Source organism: Lepisosteus oculatus, chromosome 22 (genome assembly GCF_040954835.1).
Source record: "Lepisosteus oculatus isolate fLepOcu1 chromosome 22, fLepOcu1.hap2, whole genome shotgun sequence".
In the NCBI taxonomy this organism is placed as follows: Eukaryota; Metazoa; Chordata; class Actinopteri; order Semionotiformes; family Lepisosteidae; genus Lepisosteus; species Lepisosteus oculatus.
This window is the reverse complement of record NC_090717.1, coordinates 1,932,120-1,955,728: the sequence shown is the minus strand read 5'-3', so window position 1 is coordinate 1,955,728 and position 23,609 is coordinate 1,932,120. Positions and strand designations below refer to the sequence as shown.

At 48.1% G+C, this 23,609-nt stretch overlaps 1 protein-coding gene across 3 annotated transcripts in view; it reads left to right on the top strand.

The window, feature by feature from the left end:
- mapk1 (mitogen-activated protein kinase 1) overlaps positions 1 to 18,748 on the top strand; it is a 28,790-nt gene extending 10,042 nt beyond the window's left edge. For 2 of the 3 annotated variants that reach the window (XM_006640106.3, XM_069182216.1), the window contains exons 2-9: positions 7,158 to 7,340; positions 9,684 to 9,873; positions 10,340 to 10,456; positions 11,615 to 11,729; positions 12,802 to 12,933; positions 14,184 to 14,293; positions 14,980 to 15,107; positions 15,590 to 18,748. In XM_006640106.3, the coding sequence (XP_006640169.1) occupies positions 7,158 to 7,340; positions 9,684 to 9,873; positions 10,340 to 10,456; positions 11,615 to 11,729; positions 12,802 to 12,933; positions 14,184 to 14,293; positions 14,980 to 15,096 (964 nt within the window). In that variant the 3' untranslated portion in view covers positions 15,097 to 15,107; positions 15,590 to 18,748. Of the gene's footprint in view, positions 1 to 7,157; positions 7,341 to 9,683; positions 9,874 to 10,339; positions 10,457 to 11,614; positions 11,730 to 12,801; positions 12,934 to 14,183; positions 14,294 to 14,979; positions 15,108 to 15,426 lie in introns of all 3 variants that reach the window. The other variant, XM_015365932.2, reaches the window with a different exon arrangement.
- Positions 18,749 to 23,609: the final 4,861 nt, after the last annotated feature.

Below are 23,609 nucleotides of genomic sequence, written 5' to 3'. Positions count from 1 at the left end.
TGGGGTTTGGAGAGGCATTGTGACCTGACCTGCACATTGCTCTTCTCCTGCACTGAGCTAGCAGGCACCAGCACTTGTGCAGTACGTGCCGATAATTAGTAGATGCTTCAAATGGTGGCTATTCATAGAGACGTTTAGCTTTTTTTTTTTTATGTAATGCCTTTTAAATCATAGCTCTGTCCCTGGCTGCTGGTTGCCCTGGTAACGCAGCGGCTCACGGGGAAAATGTGGAAGTGGAGCACAAAGAGCGACTCCGGCATCCTCTCATCCCCCCCCCACCCCCCCGAAAGGCAGAAACGGTACCTTCCTCTCCCCTTAGCCTCAGCAAGAGGGGTTAGGTTAGGCCCTGCGTGTCCTGCAGCCCATGTCATTAAAATCTGCCACCTGTGTTCACTCCCTGACTGACGGAGCTGTTCTGCAGGCACGCTGCGCTCGGGCAACCAGGGCTGGAGTCCGCGTGCAGCCCGTGGATCCTGCGAGCTGCCGAGCCTCTGAACATGGCCACCTGCTCACGTGTGCCGCCTCTCTCCGAGGCGCAAGGAATGGCAGCGTCTCTGCTTGCGGGGAAGTGGTGGGCGCACTACGGGGCAGTAGCTCTTGACCCACGGCTCCTGGGGGGCGCTGTCGCTCGGTCAGGACTCGAGCAGGGCAGGGGAGCGGGCAGCCATCTCCCCGACTTCAACAGACGGCTCCCCTTTTTTTCCACGGCACGGCGTGGAGGAAAGATGAATAAATATATATACGTTATACGGCTTTAATTGAACGTTTCCTTAGGGTCGGGGAAGAAAAGCAAACGTCTCCCGACCCGGGTTCCACCTCGGGTCGTTGTTGCTGATGCTGACAGGTTGGGGGGGTCCCCCCCCGTGTGTGTGTGTGTGTGGGGGGGGGGGTCCCCATTTCTGAAGCACTTGATTTAATGGGGATGATGCACCTCGCTCGTAGTAGAGCAGAAGTCGAGCGCGGTTCACGGACAGGAGCCGAGACGAAGGAGCTCAAACCGTTTGGCGTGGGGGGAGGTCTTGTTTTCATAAACGTTATCCACAAACAGCTGAGTCAGAGTCTCCCTCCGCGGAGCCCCGGCCTGGGTGAGGTTTTGCACTCCCGTCAGGCTTGTGCAACGTCTTGAAACTTCCTCCTGCTGAGCTGAAATGTGGCGCTTCAGTCTGACAGCGCAAGCGAGATGGAGTCCCTCTCGCTGTCCTGGTTTCTTCGCCCAGATCCGGTGAAAAGGTGTCAAAAGCAATTGATTTCACCCCTGTGTGTTCCCCGACTGCGCTGCCTCTTCTGGACACTTCAGCGGGTTCTGAACTCTAAACCCGTTTCCAAATTGTTTGGAAATTGCTTTTTTTGTTGTTGTTACATTTAAGCAGCTTGAATTGAATGACAGAAAGAGACAGGATATTTCTGTGGTTTACATAAAACCTTCACGCCTACACAATGCACTCGAGTTTAACCTACTCGAGCAAATGTGATTCAGTCCGCTGCAGCCCAACAGATGCTGTCGGTTTCAGCATGCTGTATGCTGGAATCAAACATGTCGGTTCTCGTTCGAAATGCAATTTCTGCGATACGAGTCCTGTCTTTTCCCCTTTCTCCTTTTCGAGTTCTAAACAGCTGGCTGGAAAGGAGTCCTGAACTTGTCTGCAGTAAGCTCGCTGTTCAGACAAAAGCCATCTTGTTGGTTTGTACCGTTTAGTCGGGCAGATTCTGGAAAGTATGACTGCTTTCCTTTCTGAGTTTGACTGGTTGCTGTTTTGTTTTTTTTATTCATGCACCAGTTGGCCATCGCACAAATTCTCACTAGTTTCTCGCTCCCCTTGACCTTTTTCTGCTTACTGTAAATCAGATGGAAACTTCCTGTGCTCTCCACATCCCTTGAAGAAGCTCGAGATCAAGCACTCTGCGAAGAAATGGAGGTTACGTTTATAAATTGTAGCCCACTTTTTTTTTGCTTTTGCTTTGTACAAGTCCCATGCGTCTCTGCCCCCTTCAAACTCTCGCACCAGTGCATTTATGGACTATTTTTATATAGCGCCTTTAAGAACAGTGCCAAAGCCCCTGATGGTTCATTAAACGTTTGAAGTCTATTTTCTGTGCTTTGCAAAAGCAGATTGTTTCCGAATGAGTGCGTTTTATTTTTTTTTCCCCCTGCCCTCACCGAGAGGCGGCAGCTTTCCGATCACGGAATGATTTTGAGTCCGGGGTTTAAGAGCTGAAGGCAAAATCATTGAAATGAAGTAAAAATTCAGGTGATCCCTGGTACGCTAATGCAAAGAACAGTCCTGCTGCCTCTCGGATTCAGGCCCAAGTGCGACTTTTAAAGGTGCCGTATTAAACAGTTTATTCCGCTGCAGGAGCTCAGGGGTTGGGTGTACTGGTTTAGGGATTAACTGTTGCAAATTGTGAGTTACAGCATGCCTCAGGAGGAGCAGATGTGTGGGACTCTGGAGAGAGAGAGAGAAGCCTCCTAGCTTTTAGTAGTGACCACCAGTACACTCCTGTCCAGATTACAGTAGGGTCAGGAGGAATTCCTAAAGAGCTGTGGGATCGGTGCAGGAAGGGCAGTCCCAGGGGTTGTGCTGTGCTCCCTGTGGAATGTGCTCTCCAGAGACTGGCCCTGTCCAGTCCCGATGTCCAGCCTCTTCACCGGCGCTGCAGGATTTGAAGTAACGTCTCGGGTTGTGATCTCCCTGCGTGCGGGGAGACTTGTGACAGCCTTGTGTGACGTAGGAGGTGTGAATGTTTTGGAAGAGTTGCCGCGCTCCGCTGTATGGGCTCGGGTTATGACCGGCCGTTGCCATGGGGGGCCTTGCACGGTCCTCTCTTTCTGGGGCAGGGCGCTGCCGAAATCTCCCGAGGGAGAAAGTTTGAGTTGGAAGGGTGGCCAGGGAGCCTGTTCCACGCTCCCACCACCCTTTGTGTAAAGAAGTGCTTTTCATGCTCTGTTTGAAATACACTTCTCTGTAGCATCAGCTTGCGTCCTTTGGTTCGGGTTTCAGTGTTAATTCTGTATAATTCTACTGGGTTGATATCCCCAATGCCTTTGAGGATTTTGAGTCCTTGGATCAAACGCCCGCTTAGTCATCTCTGATCAAGACTAGAAATGCTCAGCTCTTTTGTACTGTCAGTGTAAGACATTCCCTTAAGCCCAGGAATGCATCTGGCTGCTCTTCTCTTGAAGAAGAGAATATCTTTTTGTGACGCAGCGACCACAGTCGCACACAGTATTCTGAATTATCTAATACATTTTGAATATTCCCTGGTTTCATTTTTGCACTTTAAACTAGACTCCAGCATTTGTCTTATTTAATGCTTCCCCACAGTGTCTAGAAGACGTAAACGGTATGTCAACATTAACGTCAGTCTTTCTCATTATTAGCCTGTGTTGTTGTTTACTATTTTATATCTGTTGATATTTTTGATGCCTGTGTATCATACATTGAACATCTTCTGCCAGGTGTTTGTCTAGTCTTGAACTTGGGGTCTTTTATTTTTACAAGCTTCAAGGGTGTTTGCAGGTCTTCGTATTATCTGCCTTTGTGAGTAGTTTCCCAAGTCTACCAGAATCTGTATCATTGATGGACGTTAGGAAGGTATCAATGATCTAAATAAGTGACAATAAGACACAGGGCTGCAGTTCATAAACATGTAAATCCTTTTTTTGAAACACTGATACAATACGTGTAGAGTTCTTTGTTTGTTCCTTTGAAAAATGGCTCTGAATGGAAATACTATAGCTGTTTATTGATGCTTTGAAAATACGCTGCACTACAGACTCATAATGTCTGTTCCTTCGTGCATTGTGACTTTTTTTTTTGACTGGGTGACTTCTGTTCAGTTCGCTGCGGGGGCGTCAATGGAAGCCGCAGTTGAAAAATGACAAGGAAAAGAAAAGAGGTGGAGGAAGAATCGGATGAATAAAAACAGCAGATTAAGAGGAGCGCTGTAGTCGTGCACTTGCCCAGCCCTGCAGCAGCGATGGCAGAACAGAAGAGTGAGGGGGAGTGTGAGAGGGGCTGCAGCTGGGACACACACACACACACGCCAACACAACACTGACTGCAACGCCAAGACAACACTGACTGCAACGCCAAGACAACCCACTGGCCCAGTATCTGACCAGCCTGACAGACGAGGAGAAACAGGTCCTGATACAGTACAGGCTCTGTGACAACAGCCTGGCCGTAGACAATGGACACAGGCAGACCTGGCTGCCCAGAGAGGACAGGCTCAGTGACCACATCCTGGCCGTAGACAATGGACACAGGCAGACCTGCCTGCCCAGAGAGGACAGGCTCTGTGACAACAGCCTGGCTGTAGACACTGGACATGGGCAGACCTGGCTGCCCAGAGAGGACAGGCTCTGTGACAACAGCCTGGCCGTAGACACTGGACACAGGCAGACCTGGCTGCCCAGAGAGGACAGGCTCTGTGACAACAGCCTGGCCGTAGACACTGGACACAGGCAGACCTGGCTGCCCAGAGAGGACAGGCTCTGTGACAACAGCCTGGCCGTAGACACTGGACACAGGCAGACCTGGCTGCCCAGAGAGGACAGGCTCAGTGACCACAGCCTGGACACAGAATCTGGACACAGGCAGACCTGGCTGTCCAGAGAGGCCAGGCTGTGCTTCCACTGCTGGCGGGGATAAGCCAGAAACTGAGATTCGCTCTAGGCTACGGTTTAAGAAATATCCTGGGTAGGATTGGACAGCCAGGTCTAATTCTGTCCAGATTTCTTCCAAAGTCCAGGTCCAAATACTTCCCCAGAACAAGTCGAAAACCCCCACACCTGCCAGAATCGGAACGGTTTCCAATCCTGCTGGGGGCGCAAGTTCAAAAGAGCTGGTGCCCATCTCTCGTCCCAGCCTGAGGAAAAGACACTGTGCCTCTCGTATTACGCCATTACCCTCAGCATACCCTACTGCCTTATGCAGTAGTTCGCTGGTCACGCCAGTAACACCCTTAGCAAGGGAGTAAAGGGGGGTGTGTGAGAGCACAGGGGGGTGCCAGCCCCCCAGCCCCCCACACTACAGAGGGGCACCAGCTACAGGCCTGGCTCCAGCCCTCTGACTCCTCTTTAAGTGTGGGCCAGTAAAGCCCCAGTCCTGGAAATGACTCAACTCTGAGGAACTTCAGCTTTGGCACAATCAAGGCCACTGTGCCCTCACTCCTCTGGCACGGACTGCTCGGGGATTCTAATCGTGGCTTTATTTCAGCACAAACTGCCAGGCCTGGACAGGTGGCCGTAACCTTAAAGCCCAGGACAGAGCATGATGGTGGAAGAGGGGGAGAATCTGGCCTTTTCCAAAAGGCGTATCTCCACTGTATTCTGACAGCCTACTGGCGCTGCACAGCATCAGCCACCATCGGCTTTTTCTTGTTGCCCTCATTTGTTTCTAGGCTTAAAGCTCGTCCCTCTTACGTCCGATCGCTGGCGAATTGCAGATTTTCATGACGGTTCTAACACTCTGTGGCAACATGCTGTTGATAGTGGCCCCTGTCCAGGCCTGAGCTCATCTTCTATTTGAGTAGCACTCAAAATGGAACGTAGTCCAATGCACACAATTTGTAAAGAGTTAGAAATACAGTAAAAACATAAGGAAAAGGCAGTTCTTGATTAATATTTTTTGACCGCAAAAAACACAGCCTTGACCATGATGAATTGCCATGCCATGAAGGGATTTTTAGGCAACCTAAAAAAAAAAACGTAAGAGCTTTCAGATTCTTGAATTGCCTGGGTGAGATCATTTCACATTCTAGCTCCAAAATGACTCGTCACTCTTCGAAGAGACGTAGAGCATGATCAGTGACACACAGGAGTGTTCTTCTGTTACAGTTGGGTGATGCAGCCAGGCGCTAGGTCACTAACAAATATATATGTTAGCAGTACGTTTTTGAAATCAGTCTTGCTTTTACCTGGCAGCCAGTGCGGAGTGGCCAGAGCTGGAGTCCGAGCAAGTTTCTCATCTAGAGCTGATCAATCCATAGGCAGCGCTTTCAGAAAAGCGGCCAGCATCATCCACAGGAACACACCTGGATTCCCGATCTCCGAGCTAGTTTTAGCTGTGCTTCTGCCAGCTATCAGCCGAGAGTAGGATGACCCTTTTAAAAAAAATTAAGTGAATAAAGAGGAAAGGCACCTGAGCACAAGTGCTTAGTTAATGCATAATGTCTGAATTTTATTACGGGGTGCAGAAGAAGGGTTTTGGGTTAATGTATTTATAGTGACCCTTAATGGCTGAACCAAGCCTACGTGTGCAAACCAGAAACCTGATGAGCCAGTAAAAATACTGATTTTTCTTTGTTCTAGTCCAAGGGAGGAGGCAGGATGGCGCAGCACTGCTTACTGGCAGCGCTGTGGCCCGGGGTTCAATTCTGGGCCTGGGTGCTGTCTGTGTGGAGTTTGTATGTTCTCCCCGTGTTCATGTGGGTGTCCTCTGGGCGCTCTGGTTTCCTTCTACAGTTCAAAACATGTTGCTAGGTTATCTGGATTAGGGGGAAATTGTGTGTGCGCTCTGCGATGGACTGGCGTCCTGTCCAGGGTGTACCCTGCCTTGCGCCTGTGGAGTGCTGGGATAGACTCGGGCTCCTCCGAGACCCTGAACTGGAGGAGCAGTTAGAAAGTGGATGGGATGAAATTGCAAAGGACTTGGAAGTTACTTCGGTAGCCAATTAATGATCTTGAAAGGAAGCAATTTAAAACCTGGAAAGAAAGTGAAAAAGATGCATTTTGAAGTGCATGCCAAGCAGAATAATGTATGAAATGCCAGGTTTTCAGCACAGGTCTTCCAGGGCTTATTTTCAGCTGGGAGATCACTTATCTGCAGTTTCACGTGTTCTGCCATACATACCGCCTTTGTTTTTTGCAACAAGGCATTCTTCTGTTTTGCAAAAAAAAAACAAAGGATGATATTTGTGTTATTAGCTCTTCCCAAATCTTGAACGTTTCTGTATTTCTAGTTTATTAGAACGGACTTTATTGACTTGATAGACTTGGCCTCTGAAAGGTCAATCGCCCCTCTTCTCGGATACACGCAGGTCCGGTGGCGGCGGCTGTTGAAGTCTCCACCCCCTGCCACCGGGAGCCGACTGTTGCCGCGACACGTGTGGGGCGAGCCCCCTCCCACCTCCCCCTTTGTCCTTTTCCTTTCCAGCTCGGCGTACGACAAGGAGAACAAGGTGCGGGTGGCCATCAAGAAGATCAGCCCGTTCGAGCACCAGACGTACTGCCAGCGGACCCTGCGCGAGATCAAGATCCTGCTGCGCTTCAAGCACGAGAACATCATCGGCATCAACGACATCATCCGCGCCCCGTCCATCGACCAGATGAAAGATGTGTATCCTTTTGGGGTGCCCCCCGCCCCCTGCTGTCCTGAAGGTGTCTTCGTTCTCCTGATGGGCAGCTGGAACTTCAGGGAGGATCCCGGGGTCGCATAAAGGTTACCAGCAGCCATGTCATTCTGCAAGTCACAACTGGCAGCCCACTGAAGCTCAGCAGGTGTGAGGCTGGTCAGTACCTGGATGGGAGACCTCCTGGGAAAAACCAAGGTTGCTGCTGGAAGAGGTGTTAGTGGGGCCAGCAGGGGGTGCTCAACCCGAGGTCCATATGGGTCCTAATGCCCCAGTATAGTGACGGGGACACTACACTGTAAACAAGCGCCATCCTTCAGATGAGACATAAAACCGAGGTCCTGACTCCCTGTGGTCATTAAAAATCCCAGTGTGTTTCTCGAAAAGAGTAGGGGTGTAACCCCGGCGTCCTGGCCAAATTTCCCATTGGCCCTTACCAATCATGGCCTCCTAATAATCCCCATCTCTGAACTGGCTACATCACTCTGCTCTCCTCCCCACTGAGAGCTGATGTGTGGGGAGCGTTCTGGCGCACTATGGCTGCCGTCGCATCATCCAGGTGGGGCTGCACATTGGTGCTGGTGGAGGGGATCCCCATTAACTGTAAAGCGCTTTGAGTGGAGTGTCCAGAAAAGCGCTATATAAGTGTAAGAAATCATTATTATTATTAATTATAAAGGGCAGTCCGGGATGCAGCCCGGGAACCTGTTGTAATAGCGAGCGTTTAGCCGGAGCGAAAGTGGGCACCCGCAGGGTTTCATTTCTGCGGCGCGGGAGGGCGAGGGGTGGGTTGTCAGGTTGCGAGATTTTGAACTCCGTCCCCGCCGAACCACCCCTGAGCTTTCTCGAGTGAAGGGCCCTCGTTTATTGAGGCCCACGTCGAAGGAGAGGAAGGTCGTCGTTCGTTGCCGTTGACAACGTGGGTCTGGTGATTGGTGAGCAGTGTGGTGGTCACTTGCGTTGTGAAGGTAACCCCTCTTCAGGAGACGAGGAAAAGAGTCCAGACCACAGAGGAGAAGAGATCACTCCTCCTTTATTTCAGTTAAGGCACCACGCAGCCCTGCCCTGGCAGAGCTCTCTCTACAGCCAGATAACAGTGTTCCAGCCCCCCTCTTCCAGCAGCTGGGTGACTTTCCTCTCTCGCCTTCCTGTTATCAAAAGCTTGTAGCTGCCTGCAGTCTAGGCATCATGTCAGAATCGCAAGGACGCAGTGTTCACGAAAGCAGCTTTTAAACAAACAACTTTATACAGCTGCGACGTCATTGGTGCCTCAAGTCCAGACAGAAGAATTACAAGTGTTGTGATTGCAGTCCTTTTTGGGATTATCAGGGGGTTCTAGAAAAGATATGGCCGAAAAACAATCCTTCGGTTGATCCGCTAATCGGCGGGTCTAGAGAACGGTCAGCCTGTCGCTGTTGCTCGGAGTCGGCATCGGTAACCTCGCCGATTTCGTGAGGTTTAGTGAAAGAGCTCGGCGGCCTCTTAGCTTGCATCGCTGTTGGCAGAGAATCACCACGCGCGTTTGGTGTTTTCTCAACTTCCTGTAGGCGTTTTTTTTTTCGCTTGCCAGCTCAGGCTGTTGCTGAAACTGGGCCACGGCAATTTTGAATAGCACTTTTGAACATAACAGCAGCTACCGCATGATCTAATTTGTACTACTGCAGCCTCTTTTGTGTCCATTTCAATACAATACCAGATAGGAGGCTCAGGAAGAAAATGCAATTTCTTGCTTCAAAAATTGTTGTTTTTTTTCCATGATGTCCGAGTTGGAGCTTGGGTGCGGGGAATGATGATGAGGGCTATCTGTGGGCTCCTGAGTTTCAGGGGGACATGTGGGAGCCTAAGTGTGTTTCAGGTGTTAGCGTGGTTTTCAGGGTGTGGAGATTTCCTAAGCCAGGGGTAAATAATTTCCTGCTCAGGGGTTTGTTCCAAAACATGGTGGAGCCTCCAGTTACTGTTATAGAAGTGAGTCTTGCGCAACCCGGGAACATAGAAGTATTCCAAAGACCTCCTTAGATTACAAAAAAAGAGGAAAAGACATTTTTGTTGTGCAATTTGCAGCAGCATCACAAACCTAAAAATAGGGTTTTGTTTCTTGGTGAATACCAGTGTTGCCATCTTAGAAGCAATTACAGCAGCTTCACTGCGGAGAGAAAGTTAATTTTGTACAGTTACCTGCTGCCCATATCTAGTGAAAGCCTTTTTAAATTTTTTTTTTGCCACTTTAGAACATGGGGGGTGGGAGCTGACGAAAATCGCTGCTGTAAACGAACATCGATTTGTCTCTGATTGCACTGAAGTCTTTGTGCTTAACTGGCGTGCTCTCACAGATATATTGTCCAGGATCTGATGGAGACCGACCTCTACAAGCTCTTGAAGACGCAACACCTAAGCAACGACCACATCTGTTACTTCTTATACCAGATCCTGAGAGGGCTCAAATACATCCACTCTGCCAATGTCTTGCATCGCGACCTTAAACCCTCCAACCTGTTGCTTAACACTACCTGCGACCTGAAGGTCTGCTTCCTGCTCTTTCTGTTAAAGTGATCAGCTGTTTTGTGCAGGTGTTCTCTGTACCCTTTCTTCCGCAGGTGGACCTCAGACTTAAGGTCTTTATAAAAACGAGACTGCAGGGGGTTCATTTTTTTTTGGGGGGGTCCAAGGCAGAAATATTTGTTCAGATCAAGCCTTCAGATAAAAGTGCTGCTTCTCCACATTTGGGCAAATGCTGCCTTGTAAAGGTTCAAGCTTATATACGAATGTGGATGAGCGGTTTCACAATCCGATTTGAAACGCCAGAAAAAAATGGATCAGGCCTGATCCTTTCCCGTTAAGCCTGGATTCAGCGTTGGAGGGATTTCTCCCTGTGCCGACCTGGGTTCTTGCTGGCATTCGGAGCGTTTCCGCTGCTCTGTTCCCTGTGCGCTGGATGGACAGGCGCTTGGGGGGAGAGAAGCCTAACTGTGATGTGTTTCCCCGGCAGATCTGTGACTTCGGCCTGGCCCGTGTCGCCGATCCCGATCACGACCACACTGGCTTCCTCACGGAGTATGTGGCCACGCGCTGGTACAGGGCACCAGAAATCATGCTCAATTCCAAGGTGGGCTCCTCGCCTGTTTTTTTTTTTTGCTGTGAAGGGCTCCATGTCGTAGTGGGGAATTGCCACTCCCTCCACTGCCATCGCGACTGGTTCCAGTGTTGTCAGCTGCTTAGAGTTCGGCAACCCCAGCATCATCCACGTCCAGGAACATTAGTTTCAAATGAGAGGAGCATCTGGTCCGTTTGGAATTCGGTAGTTAATTGATCTAAGGGATCTCATGCACCTGTATCTTAGAAAGTAGCCGAAGTTTCAATAACATGGCTTGTTCTGGATTCCCACAACTCTTTGTGCATAGAAGTGCCTCCTAATATCAGTTTTACATTCACTTCCTCATCATCCCCACTTGTTTGTTACATTGCGTTTCGCTGTCGAGCAGTTAAAAACTGTGGGGCTGATTTTTGCCCACGGAAAGTTGACTTGCCCTTATAGCTGCTATTTTTCGTCTTTCAGTCTTTGATGATAATGCTATTTTGTAGGCTTAAGCTGTGATATCGCTCGTGTTGGACGTCACTGGGTCTCCAAACTCTGTCCCCGTTAAGCAGATGTTTGTTTGGGTGGTAACTGGCATTTCCCATCATACACCGAGCGCGAGAGAAAATGTGCAGTTTGTTGTCCACAGGGTTACAAGTTTATTTCCTCCCGACCGTAAAATTGTTTTAAGGTAGCTGCTCCGGTCCTGTGGATCTTAGTGTCGAGACGCCTGAACCTGTAAAATGGTTTTTGCGCTTCAAAGTTCGAGGAATTCTGCAGATATTGGTGAAAGTTGCTATTCAGCAGCATCTCTGACTACAGAGTGGTAGTGATGTTATCAAGGGAAGAGTTCCTGTTGCAGCAGGTTTTTTTGGATCAGCAGTACTATGCCCAGTATCTTGGTCTGCATCAGTCCAGAATGCATTCGGCTGTATTTAACAACTGGGAGGTAGTAATGAGCCCATTACCTGCCTATTCGCTAATATAGCCATCATGAATGATGGTTGCAAGTATTTTTATTTTCGATTTGTTTGTTTTTTTTCAGTAAGGTTCTGTGGATGCACAGTCACATTGCAGTAGCGGTCTGGCGATTTTGTTACGAGAGAGCACTGGGGAAAGTGGCGCAGTGTCTCGGTTTGCATCGCCCGCTTGTTGGCTTGGCTGTAACAGCTGCGTTTGTGCCTGCAGGGTTACACCAAATCCATCGATATCTGGTCCGTGGGATGTATCCTAGCTGAAATGCTGTCCAACAGGCCCATCTTCCCTGGAAAACACTATCTGGATCAGCTCAACCACATTCTCGGTAAACGGCTTGTTGTCATCTTTTCTTTCCCCTTCGCATGCAGGATGATGAACAAAAAAATCCCCTGTTGCATAGCAGGAATACCGCTGATGAAGCGAGACGCGCATTATGTTTCATGTTTTGACTGCGTCCCTTCGTTCCTGTGCAAAGGCGAGTTGATTTTGAACTTACCAGCATCGGGTTGCTAGACTGGATGATAGTCTGCAGCTTTTAAAACCCGAAATGGATCAATCTGCACTGGATTTGGAGTGCAGCCCATTCTGCTGTCGCCTTCGTCAAGCAGGGGACCCCACGGCCCACACTCTGGGGTCCCTGGCTTGCTGGGTGCCGTTTGGCTGCATACCGTGCTGCGTGTTCTCATCTCCCTCGGTCTGTTAGTGGTATCAGGTTTCCTGTGGGTAGACTGTGAGCAAAAACATTTCTTTCCAGGTTGAAATACTTGTTGATATATTGCCTGTGTGCCGGAAATATAGTATCAGTCTATATATTTTGTTTTACGTTGTAAAAACCTTTAGTGTTTTGTGCGAATTGTTAGCAGCTACGGAGAATGTTTTTCGTGGCATCGGGGTTTGATCCTGAACTGCAGTCTCGATAACGAGCGCACAGGGTGCTTTTCTGTCTGTGAACCCGATGCTGCTAAGTAGACATTCTCGTAATTGATGGCTTATATCCGGCTGTATTTTAATTAAGTCGTGTTTTAAGCGCTACAGAACTGGCCATCTGGGGAGCCAGAACTGTATCGAAGATGCCACAAGCTCTGCGCGCAACATGCTTGGAAGTTCTTGGTTTTTGTAGTCGAGAAACGTTTCCTTTATTTCCTCCTCGCCAGCAAACAACAACAACAAAAAAAACTGTTGCACTGTGTTTAGCTAAAGAGTATATGATGGAAAAAAATGTATGTGGGCTTCCTGAGCGAACCAGGCTTGTTCAGAGCCAAGGCTGATGATCCACTCCTCCGTCTGCTGCCTTTTCCATTTCATGCGTGGAAATGGCACCGAAAGGAGGAGTCGCCCTTTGATGTTCTGAGGTTTGACCGTGAGCTCCCGTCTCTTCTCATCCGCTGCTCCTACAGGAATTCTGGGCTCTCCTTCTCAGGAGGACCTCAACTGCATCATCAACATTAAGGCCAGAAATTACTTGCTGTCCCTGCCGCTCAGGAACAAGGTCCCCTGGAACCGACTGTTCCCCAACGCGGATCCCAAAGGTCAGCATCTTGACGTCCCGTCGAGCCGCGGCGCGGCGTAGGAAACGGTCTTGTTGAGCTTCCCCGCCGTGAGGCCGAGGCATTTGTGTTTCCTTCTGATAGGGTCACAGACGTCCAGATAAAAGACGCGTACTGCGTGACCAACTTCCTTTGTACAATAAAAAAAACGACATGGAAGAGCTGTAACACTTGTGGCCACTGCCTAGCACATAAGAGCATAAGAAAAATTACAAAACGAGGAGGGTAAATGAATAATATAAAGGCCCAGTGGTCAGTTTAATCTGATCTAGATGCATCCATCAGCAAGTGTAAGGCAGGACACACCCTGGACAGGATACCAGTTTGTCGCAGGGCTGACACAGGAAGAAAAACACAGACACTCAGACCAGGGCTGATTTTCCCGGAAGTAAGTTAACCTACCAGCACTGTGGGAGGAAACCAGAGCACCTGGAGGAAATCCACATGAACATGAGGAGAACATGAACTCCACACAGACAGCACCCCAGGTCCGGATTCGAACCCAGGGCTGTGAGCCAGCAAAACTAAACACTGCGTCACCCCTCTATGCGTACAGCCATGAGTAAAATGGAGGAACACCATTTAAAAGGGATGTTAAATATTCTGTTGACAGCAAGATTCTTCAATCTTTTCAGTAGTATTTGGAGTCATGGGACTCATCCTTAAAAGTGTGAGCTCCCTGCCTCATTTAGTAGTTGGAAACTAGTTGATCCCCTAGAGAGGAAGAGGAGTTTATCTGCCGTATGCACATGTACAGGAAGATTCTTATTCTCTCTGGACGTGCACAGTACAATAGACGCACAATAGATCTCTGAACTGGCTCCATCACTCTGCTCTCCTCCCCACTGAGAGCTGGTGTGTGGGGAGGGGATCCCCATTACCTGGAAAGCGCTTTGAGTGGAGTGTCCAGAAAAGCACTATATAAGTGTAAGCAATTAATAATAATAATAATAATATAATTGCTCTCGGTTTGAAATGCACTGCTGCGTTTCAGAAACAAGCCCCCGTTTCGTTTTTGAATCAATGACTTTTCCGCGCGACTCGGGTTGCGGCGTTTCCTGGGATGGTGTGACGAGGGGTTGTGAGAGCAGGTCTCAGCAAGTCGCTTCCCGCGCCCGTGACGAGCGCTGTGGCGTTTGTGCGGTACTTGCCGTGCGTCGAGTCTGCTCGGTGGGCTGGGTTTGTTTTGGCAAGTTTCAAGTTGCAGATTCTTCCCTTTCCCTCCGTCCTAGCTTTGGATCTGCTGGATAAGATGTTGACCTTCAACCCCCACAAGAGGATTGAGGTGGAGGAGGCTTTGGCCCACCCCTATCTGGAGCAGTATTATGACCCAACAGACGAGGTAGGGTGGATTTCTGTGGCTTCATGCTTAATTTGCGGGTGTGAGGTTCTGGAAATGCGATACAGGTATGCAAGATGGAGCACGGATTGCCAGATCCTAATCTAAACCGTGCTGGCTTCTGTTAACTACTTGACTGTTGGAGAATCCAGACAAATAGATTAATAGAAAATCTACTCTTGAACTTGAGCGTCTGGGCAAGACGGGTTTTATTCATGCAGATCTAGCACTTGGAAGATGTAACCCCGGCGTCCTGGCCAAATTACCCCCTGGCCTTTACCAGTCATGGCCTCCTAATAACTCCCATCTCTGAACTGGCTCCATCACTCTGCTCTCCTCCCCACTGAGAGCTGGTGTGTGGGGAGAGGACTGGGGCATCATCCAGGTGGGGCTGCACACTGGTGGTGGTGGAGGGGATCCCCATGACCTGTAAAGAGCTCCGAGTGGAGTGTCCAGAAAAGAGCTATAGAAGTTTAAGGAATGAATTAAGATAAACAGTATCTGCACCCTCTCTCTCTCTCTCCATGTCATTCCCCTGGCCTGGGAGGCCCTCAGACGGGCCTATTTTTGTCTGTAAGAATATGTGGGGAGGCTCAGGCCCTGTTCCGAGCCATCGCGGATTTTCAGTGCCGAATCTCGGAGACGGGACGCGCTCGGAATCTGAGTCTTTTCTCCTCTCCCTCCTCCAGCCTGTGGCAGAGGCGCCATTCAAGTTTGACATGGAGCTGGACGACCTGCCCAAAGAGACCTTGAAGGAGCTGATCTTTGAAGAAACAGCCAGGTTCCAGCCCGGCTACCGGTCCTAATTCTCAAACAGGTACATTGTGCCACAGTCCGTGTGTGAGTGTTCCAGAAGACTTCCCACTCTATCCGTTGTAGAGCCATTTTCTCTGTGACACAAGACACTCCTTCCACCCCTGAAGACCGCAGGGTGGAGCAGTGGTCAGGGTTCCAACCCACTACACTAGACCACAGGGCACAAGTACCACAACATGTAGCATCGAACTATCCATCAGCCTCTACTGCTCCCAATCCCTGTGCCCCCCCCTTGTCGCCTGGTTACATTGCCTTACACTGAGGTCAGAATTGAAAGTCGGAGGTGCAGTTTCTTTTTCTCTCCACCCTACCACCTGCAGGATCGCTCCAGCATCCTGGAAGGGGAGATCCAGTGAAAGAGCATCGTGCTTCATGACAGACCACGGAATATCTCCAGCCCCGAGTTTCCCCTCCCCGCCTGAATCCCAGGACACTAACAGTGCTCCCGTCTCTCTCTCCTCTCTCTCTCTCTCTCCCCTGCAGCCTTTCCCGGAGTGCTCTTGTCACAAAGCTGTTGTTCCTCCTTCCAGCTTCTCCTCAACGATGTGCTGTGGCTTCGTCTTGGCTTGCCCATCCAGCCTCCCCCCCCAACCACCCCCCCCGAAAGAGCGCCGGCGTCTGTCCAGCAGAGTGGGGCCCTGCCCTACGTCCCTTCCCTTCTTCTCACTTTCCTCCGCTGTGTGTGGACTTCAGACTGCCGCCGCCGCCCCTGCTGCTGCTGGTGTCCCCTTGCATGGCCACGGTTTTGTTACAGAAGCGCGTTTCGCCGAAAGCCTGTGTCGAGCGTCGCCGGGTTCTCTCCCCGCCGGTTTCCGGACGCGGCGGGCGCCCGAGGAGGTGTTGTGGGGTTTGCGGAGGTCGGGGGGTGGGGTGAGGGGGCTCGGGGAGTGACGGAAACTCCCCGTCGGGCTGGGAGTGGACTTCCTCAAGTAACGTTCGGGGAAACGGGGGCACCCTTTTGGATCTGAAAGCGAATCGGGGGGGGCAGGCGAGACTTTTCGCAGGCGAGGCGTCTTTCCCCCGCTGCGTCTGGGAGCAGCGCGTTCGGTAAACGCCTCGTCTCCCGTGTTAAAGACGCAAAGGGCTCGAGCGCTGTTAGAGCTGTGCAGGGCAGGCTTGTGGCCCAGCGGTCTCGAAGAACCTGGTCAGAAAGCCCTTGCTAATCAAGCGCTGAATTATCAACACTGATTTGTTTTCCCAAAGCTCCTTGCATTCATCTCCATGTAGTCCTAGTACAGGACAGGTTTTTTTTCTCCCCCTCTTAGTCCCAAACACGAGTGCATTTCTTTCCTCAATTTTTTAACAACCGAAAACCCATGACTTCAAGTCCAAGAAAATAGCCAAGGCTGTGATGAGTGTGCGCTTCTTTCTCACTCTGGTCAATGCAAAGAAGGTTGCTTCTGAAGTTGTTGTCCCCCCTCCCCCCCTCAAAGGGGGCATGCTCAATCTAGCACCTTTCATACCCCAGTTTCAGATGTTAAATCCCCCCCATCCCCCGACCGTGTCCTGCAAGCTCCTTCGATTTCATGTCTCTGTCCTGGTCTTTGCATCTGATCTTTTCCCACAAATAATGATTTGCCACCATTTTTTTTTTTTTAAATACACCAAAAAAACTGCCGCCTGAATGTGTCTCATCAGAACCCGGTGATTGTGTCGGGTTCAACGTCAGACTCTCAAATCCCAAGTGTTGTTATGCAGCCTGGAAGTCCTCATTTCTTGTCAGTCTAACAGCACAGATATCTTCACCCAGCACTGAACAGGAAGGGTCCTTCTTGCGTCTGTGCTGCAGGCTTTCCGAAGCTCGACTGAGCCTGTCTCCTTCAGTGTATTGCCCTGTCAGACGCAATCTTTTTGTATAACTTCCAGTTTAGCAAAGCTGAAAGAAAATGACCTAACCACTAGCACACGATCATGCGTTAACTACGATGTGTTCTCTCTCTCTCTCTTTCTTGCGGCTCAGGCCTAGTATCTGTGGATTTGGTTTGTGCAGTTTGGAGTTGGCTTAGACATTCTTGTCTTTCAAATCTTTTTTTTCCGGTGCAGTGCCTCCTCTCTTTCTCCCTTTGTGGTGAGTTTTTTCTCTTGCCTTGTAACAAAAGACTGTGCCCTCGCATGACTGTTAAAAGCTCTCGATACAAAGACTGTGTAAGTGCCACACTCCTCTGAGCTTTCCACTGGGCGAATTCTGGGATGTGTCTCCCTACCTTGTGCATTGTAGATGTAATAGTGGAGGGTGGGTTTTTTTTTCGCATCTTTCAGATTTGTATCCGATGTTCTGTGGTTTAAAAACGGAAATTAAAGCTCCTGTAACAAAAAAAAAAATTAAATGTCAAGGACTCGCAAAGATAACTGATTTTAATATGTGTGTTTTATGCTCCACAATTTATTTTTTCGGGGTGGGGGGGAGTGGAAAGTTGATTTTTATATATGTATTAGCCACTCGGTAATCGGTTAAGTGGAGTTTTACATCACTGGATATGGGAGAAATATCTCGCATTTGACAAGCGGCAAGAGTCGGCATGCTGTTCCGCTATAATGGTTGTCAGAAATGTGTGCTTATCGGGTCTGTGCTGCAGTTCACCGTGTATTGAACAAGCTGGGCAGCGCCCGCCCACGTTATTCAGGTGAGGCAGGAAGTCCTCAGTTTTTCCCGAGGGGCACTTCCTGTACTGCGGAAGGAAGCGTATTTTTGATGAACTGTTCGTGCGCTGTTCTTTCTTGACACCAGAGGGCGCTGCTCTGCGCTGTGCTGTGTGGAATGCGCTCACGTCTCTGTCGGTGCCGAGTTAGTGACCGCTGCTCTGTTTGGGTCTGAATGTTGGAATCCTTTAGGGACGGACAGGGTGGATATCCGAGTCCCATGGGGACATTGCAAATACTGTTGATAGCTTCTGCAGACTTCTCGTGCAAACCCGTCTGTTTTTGTGCCTTTCTTAGTCTTGTATAACAAGATTTCTCGCGCAGCTTTGTTTAGGTGGGGATCAGTTGTGATTGCAAGTTATTCCTTTTAAAATTAATCTTTATTCTCACAGATATGTAATTAAAAAAAATATTGCCACAGCTTTGTGATTGTTCTATATTGAAAAGGTGAAAAGATTTAGCTTTTTTTTTGGTTTTGTTTTGTTTTTTAATTATTGTTTTTGGCCTTATTTCTTTTGGATGTTTTATGTAAGCCTTTTTTTTATTGTTCAATGAATGTTATGTTCCTAGTGAATATTAATCTTGTTTAAAAAAAATAAATTGTTTCCATGTATTAAACTAATACTATGTAAGTATGTTTCAAATATCTTTTTATTGTGAATTCACTAAGAAAAAAAACAACGGCTCTCCTGGGTTTTGTTCTGGGTGTAGGATTGTACAAGTAGCTGGAAATGGATCCTATTTTATTTTTAAAACCGCATGCGGGGGTTGGTTTCTCAGATCAGATCTTTTTTTTTTTTACAGCAGTCAAACTAATGGCTGTATAGGGTAACAGAATTAACTTTCAAGGTCTTTTCTTCTACCACAATGGCAGATTTCACTCCTCTGCTGTGGTGGCCTACAGCCAAGCCCCGTTGAATCGCTGATGTCAGTCTGTAGTGTTTTCATCTCCGCAAGGACATGTAACCCAGGGAAGCCCCAATAAATAAACACTGTACCCCAGTTTTGTTTGATGCGTTATTGCGATTCCTTTTTTCCCCTCCCACACAGATTTTTTTTTTTAAAGGTGCTCCTAGTCTCTTCATCACAATAAACAAGACATAACAGCTGGAAACAAGAGACAAGAGTTTTAGCCCATCTAGCACAGCGGGTAGTTTGCCAATACATCCAAGGACATCCTACCTTGGCTTCTTCCAAGCAATGAGGGCATCAGCTTCGGTCCCGTGACGGCTTGTTCCAGACCCCCACAACCCTTTGCGTAAAGAACTGCATCTGCTTCTCAGTTTAAACTGTGCTGCCAGCTATTTTCATCTGTGTCCCCCGGTTTGAGTTTCACTTTAGACTGTGGGGAAAAGCCAGTGGGGTCTATTGTGTCAGCGGGGCTTCTTATCTTGCACAGAGAATACTACTCTGCTCAAGGTTGAGCTCTTTAATGACCATCAGGAAGTCCAGTTGGTATAGCTGTGGGTCAGACACTAGCACAGTTTCATTGTAATGGAGGAACAGCCTTATTGTGTTCAACAACTCATGGAATCAAGTTCCCCCTCCCCTCCTTGAACGAGCTCTTCCTGCTTTTTCTCCTAATCTATACTTACAAGACGGGGATATCGCGCACACTGACATCTCAAGCCATCATTTGCATGTGGAGGAAATATAAAAGGAGGAGGAGTTCTTTTCAAGTGACAACTCTTTTTTTTAAAGATGTTAATTTGATGCTGTGCAGGAGAAAATAAGAGTAGAGCTGCCGAAAGAGAAGACATTCCAAATTATAAATGCTGTCATTCTGGTTACAGAACAATTAGCCAAGGCAGGTTTTGTATGCAGAATTAAAGGGGAAGAAATCTCAAAATGCAGGCTAATAGCCAATAAGGCTGCCTGAGAGATAATGGCAGTTACAAAGCGAGAAGAAATGGCTGCTGGTGGTTCTGTGAGCGATTGCTCTTGCCAAGCAGACTCGAGCAATCAATCGCCTGCATGTGTAGCCCTGCTGTGGAAGAGAAGTACAAGGGAAGTCTTGTTTCTGTACAAAGCGATGTGGTTGTCATTGCCTAAAACAGCTGTATTTAAAAAACAAAACGGTTTCATGCATGCAGCCTGTGACCAAAATAAGAATAATAAGAAATAGCCACAATCCAATGCAGGGTTTCCAAGTCCTGGTCCTGGCGGCTGCCGCCTGCTGCTTTTTATTCCAGCTGAGCTTAATTACTTCGTTGAAGCCTTAATTAAATTAATAAGCTGCTTTTTCATTTTCATTTGATTCCGTTTAAATTGGGGAACATAGTTAAAAGGCTGCCTCCAGTCGGTTTCAAATCTGAAAACAGCCACACAGTTCAAATTAATCCTTTTAAGTCCCATTAAGTCAATTACAGATTCAATGGTGCAGCTGACAACTTTGCTGGACCAAGAGTTGACAGGTGTGTGGGTCTCCAGTACCAGGACTGGAACCACAACTAACTCCTCAGACCTCAGCAAGCACCAAGATCAGGGTGTGAGCATATATTACTGCTGTTCTGCATGTTCAGTACATCCTGAAATATTTCACCTTTGTGCGCTATCCGTACCCCAGCTCCATCTCCTTCCTGAAGCTTCAGCTGAGGCTGTGGTGAGTGTGTGTGGGTCTGAAAGGAGAGCTGCGACTTTTCTTCTATTTCGGGGTTAGAAAGAGTCAGCATGGACGAGTGCATTTCAAACCACAATAAAACTAAAACTGTAACGTGCCAAATCACATTAAAAAGCCTCCGATTTACACCACGAAATAAACTACATTTCCAGATATGCATAGCGCCATGTTCTGTCAATCAGATTGAGGCAACAAAACATCAGCTGACCTGAAGCAGCCCAATTACACTGTAAACAAGCAGGCTGGTGAATAAAGCGCTTTTAATCCAATAGAGATATTGCTCTTAGTTGTAAAACCCATAAAACCATATTTAATGCACATCTCAACTTAGGTCTTAAACATAATTTTGGGGCGGAGCAGTGGCTCTGTGGCTCTAAGGATCTGCGCCTGTGGCTGGAAGGTTGCCGGTTCAAATCCCGCAGCTGCCAAAAGAATCCTCCTCTGTTGGGCCCCTGAGCAAGGCCCTGAACCCCAACTGCTCCAGGGGCGCTGTATAAATGCGCTCTGACCCCAGGCTCTCTCCATTTCTTTAAAAAATTAAAAAATTCCCCTTTTAAGTGATGCTTTCTTAGAATTTATTACATCGGTTATTAAATCTTGGTCACAAAATAAATTAACTGATGGCATCGCATAATGTTACACATTCTGAATTAAGCATAAAATTGTGAACTTTGTACTGCAAGTCGTCGTGTTAATAATAATAATAATAATAATAATAATAATAATAATAATTGCTTACACTTATATAGCTCTTTTCTGGACACTCCACTCAAAGCGCTTTACAGGTAATGGGGATCCCCTCCACCACCACCAATTGTTGCCATGGGCGAGAGTTTTGCAAAAATCGTGTCGTGAGGCTGCCCTTCCTGCTCGCTAGTCACTATAATGACTAACCTCGTGCCATGTGCTGTCGTAAGCTAATGAATGTACGATGTCTGTTTGTCTGACTTTGATTTCCTGGTACTTGTGCGAGGGAATGTAGAGCTAGGTTTCCAGAACCTCTTTTTAATAAATGAGTGAATCACTGTTTTCAGAAGGATATCCTGAATGATACGAATCCTACTTCAGTTACAAAATTAAAAGCAATGTTCTTTTGCAGCTTGTGTTATTGGGGTAATAGCTTTCTATAAAAAGCTCTGTTCTGATGTTGACAGGTAATATACAGACGGTCTTGAGCTCTGTGTGTGGCATTGCTGCTGACTCCTTCACATAGCAGAAACAACACTTCCTACGATTCCAACGCACAATGAGAGCTTTTGGACATCCAAATAGCTCATTTGTCCAAGAAGGCATGCCACTGTTGGACTAGACAACTGCATACAGCCTCTGGCCAAAATATTAGAAACAATCGAATGTATTGGGCGACTAAGATCGGTCTGATCAGGATGTGAATATGCATTATGTAGCATGTCTTCCAGCATGCATTCCACATGTTTTCTGCTATGACTTTTATCCTGAGGCACCAAGAAGCACGAAGCAGCAAGCACAAGACGGAGCAAGAGTGCACTTGGGGTGGGGTGTCGGTCTTACAGAAGTACACATTCACTTAGGCCCATGATGGCATGTCTTCAGACCATGGAAGGAAAACCAATGGACAGAGGGGAACATGCAAACTCCACACACAGGGTGCTGTGACACAGCAGTACTAAGCGCCATGCCCCCCTGCAATGCCTAGTGTGCTAACTGTAGTATACAGTATATACTTTATGTATGCACTGTTTGCATTGAATCCCCAATGGAGCTCAATGGCTCATCCAGAAAACGTACCAGTCGTTACATATTTTTTACCCTGAAAAAAAACAGGTAACATTAAATGAGAAAAATCAGTAGATTTGTTTTCCAGATGTAATTAGTGCAGTACCGCAGGGATCTGGGCAGCAGCCAAATCACCCTGCAGCTCTCAACTGGCTTTCCACTGAAGATAAGCAAAATGCATTGAGCCTGGTCAGTACCTGGATGGGAGACCTCCTGGGAAGCTATGGTTGCTGCTGGAATTGGTGTTAGTGGGACCAGTGGGGGGCACCCACCCTGTGGTCTATGTGGGTCCTAATGCCCTGGTATACTGGTGGGGAACACTTTATACTGTAATGGGCACCATCTTTCGGATGAGATTAAACTGTGGTCCTGACTCTCAGTGGTCATTAAAGATTCCCGGGCATTTCTCGAGAAGAGTAGGGAGTTATCCTGGTGTCCGGGCCAAATTTACTGTGGCCTCCAAATTGTCCCCATGTGTGACTGGCTTGCACTTGCCCTGCGATGGACTGGCGCCCCCTCCAGGGTGAACCCTGCCTTGCGCTTGTTGCTTGCCCAGTAGGCTCCGGCTTCCCGCGACACCGTAGGGTATAAAGCGGTTTGGCGAATGACATGACATGACCTCAGGGACTTGAGGACAACTGCTCTTCCTAATCTATATCAGTGATCATCTAGATGCTGATATAGTTAGTAGGTTTGCAGACGATTCATTCTTACAAAGAACATAACCTACCCAAAGCCCCAGGCGTCTCAGGCTTTGACGATCTTTTCTGCAAAAGGTACACGTTCTTCCTTCACAGCCAAAATAAGAGGATTATCAAACACTGTAGAAGTGTTCAAGAAAAATGTATTCGATATATAACGAACGTGTCTGTCCAGGCTCCTGAATATTAGTCTCATTAGAACATGATAAAGATTAGAAACGACCCTGTTTGGTAATTGATCCCAGGATCTCATCCAGCTGTTTCTTGAATGAATTCTGGCGATCAGCTTCAGCAGCATGGCTGCGTCGCTTGTTCCACACTCCCACCACTCTTTGGGGAAAGAAGTGCCTCCTGTTCTCCGTTTAAAATGCTCTTCTACGTAATATCCACTTGTACCCCACCCATATAATAAAAGCTGAAGATACACTCAGTGAACGTGTTCTGGTTCTATATAATGGCCCAGATAGCTTGTTAGATTGGTATGAGCTAAGAACTAATAAGAAAAAAGGCAGCCTGTCCACATGTAAGTCAGGGTTGGCTGACTTTTAAACCCTACTTTCCTCTTCTGCTTCTGTCTTTGTACCAAAGTTCAAAACCTATGTCTAAATAACAGTAAAACAGCTTGGGAGTGCAGTGCCTGTTCGTAGGGGCTGTTCCCTTACATATCAGATTGTGTGATGTCTTCCAAGGAGGAAGTATGTAATGTGGAACACAGTGTGTTTCTTCAAAGCGTCTCTGACGAGGGCCAAGACGAGCTGGTGCAGCAGACAGACCGATCACGCCAGCC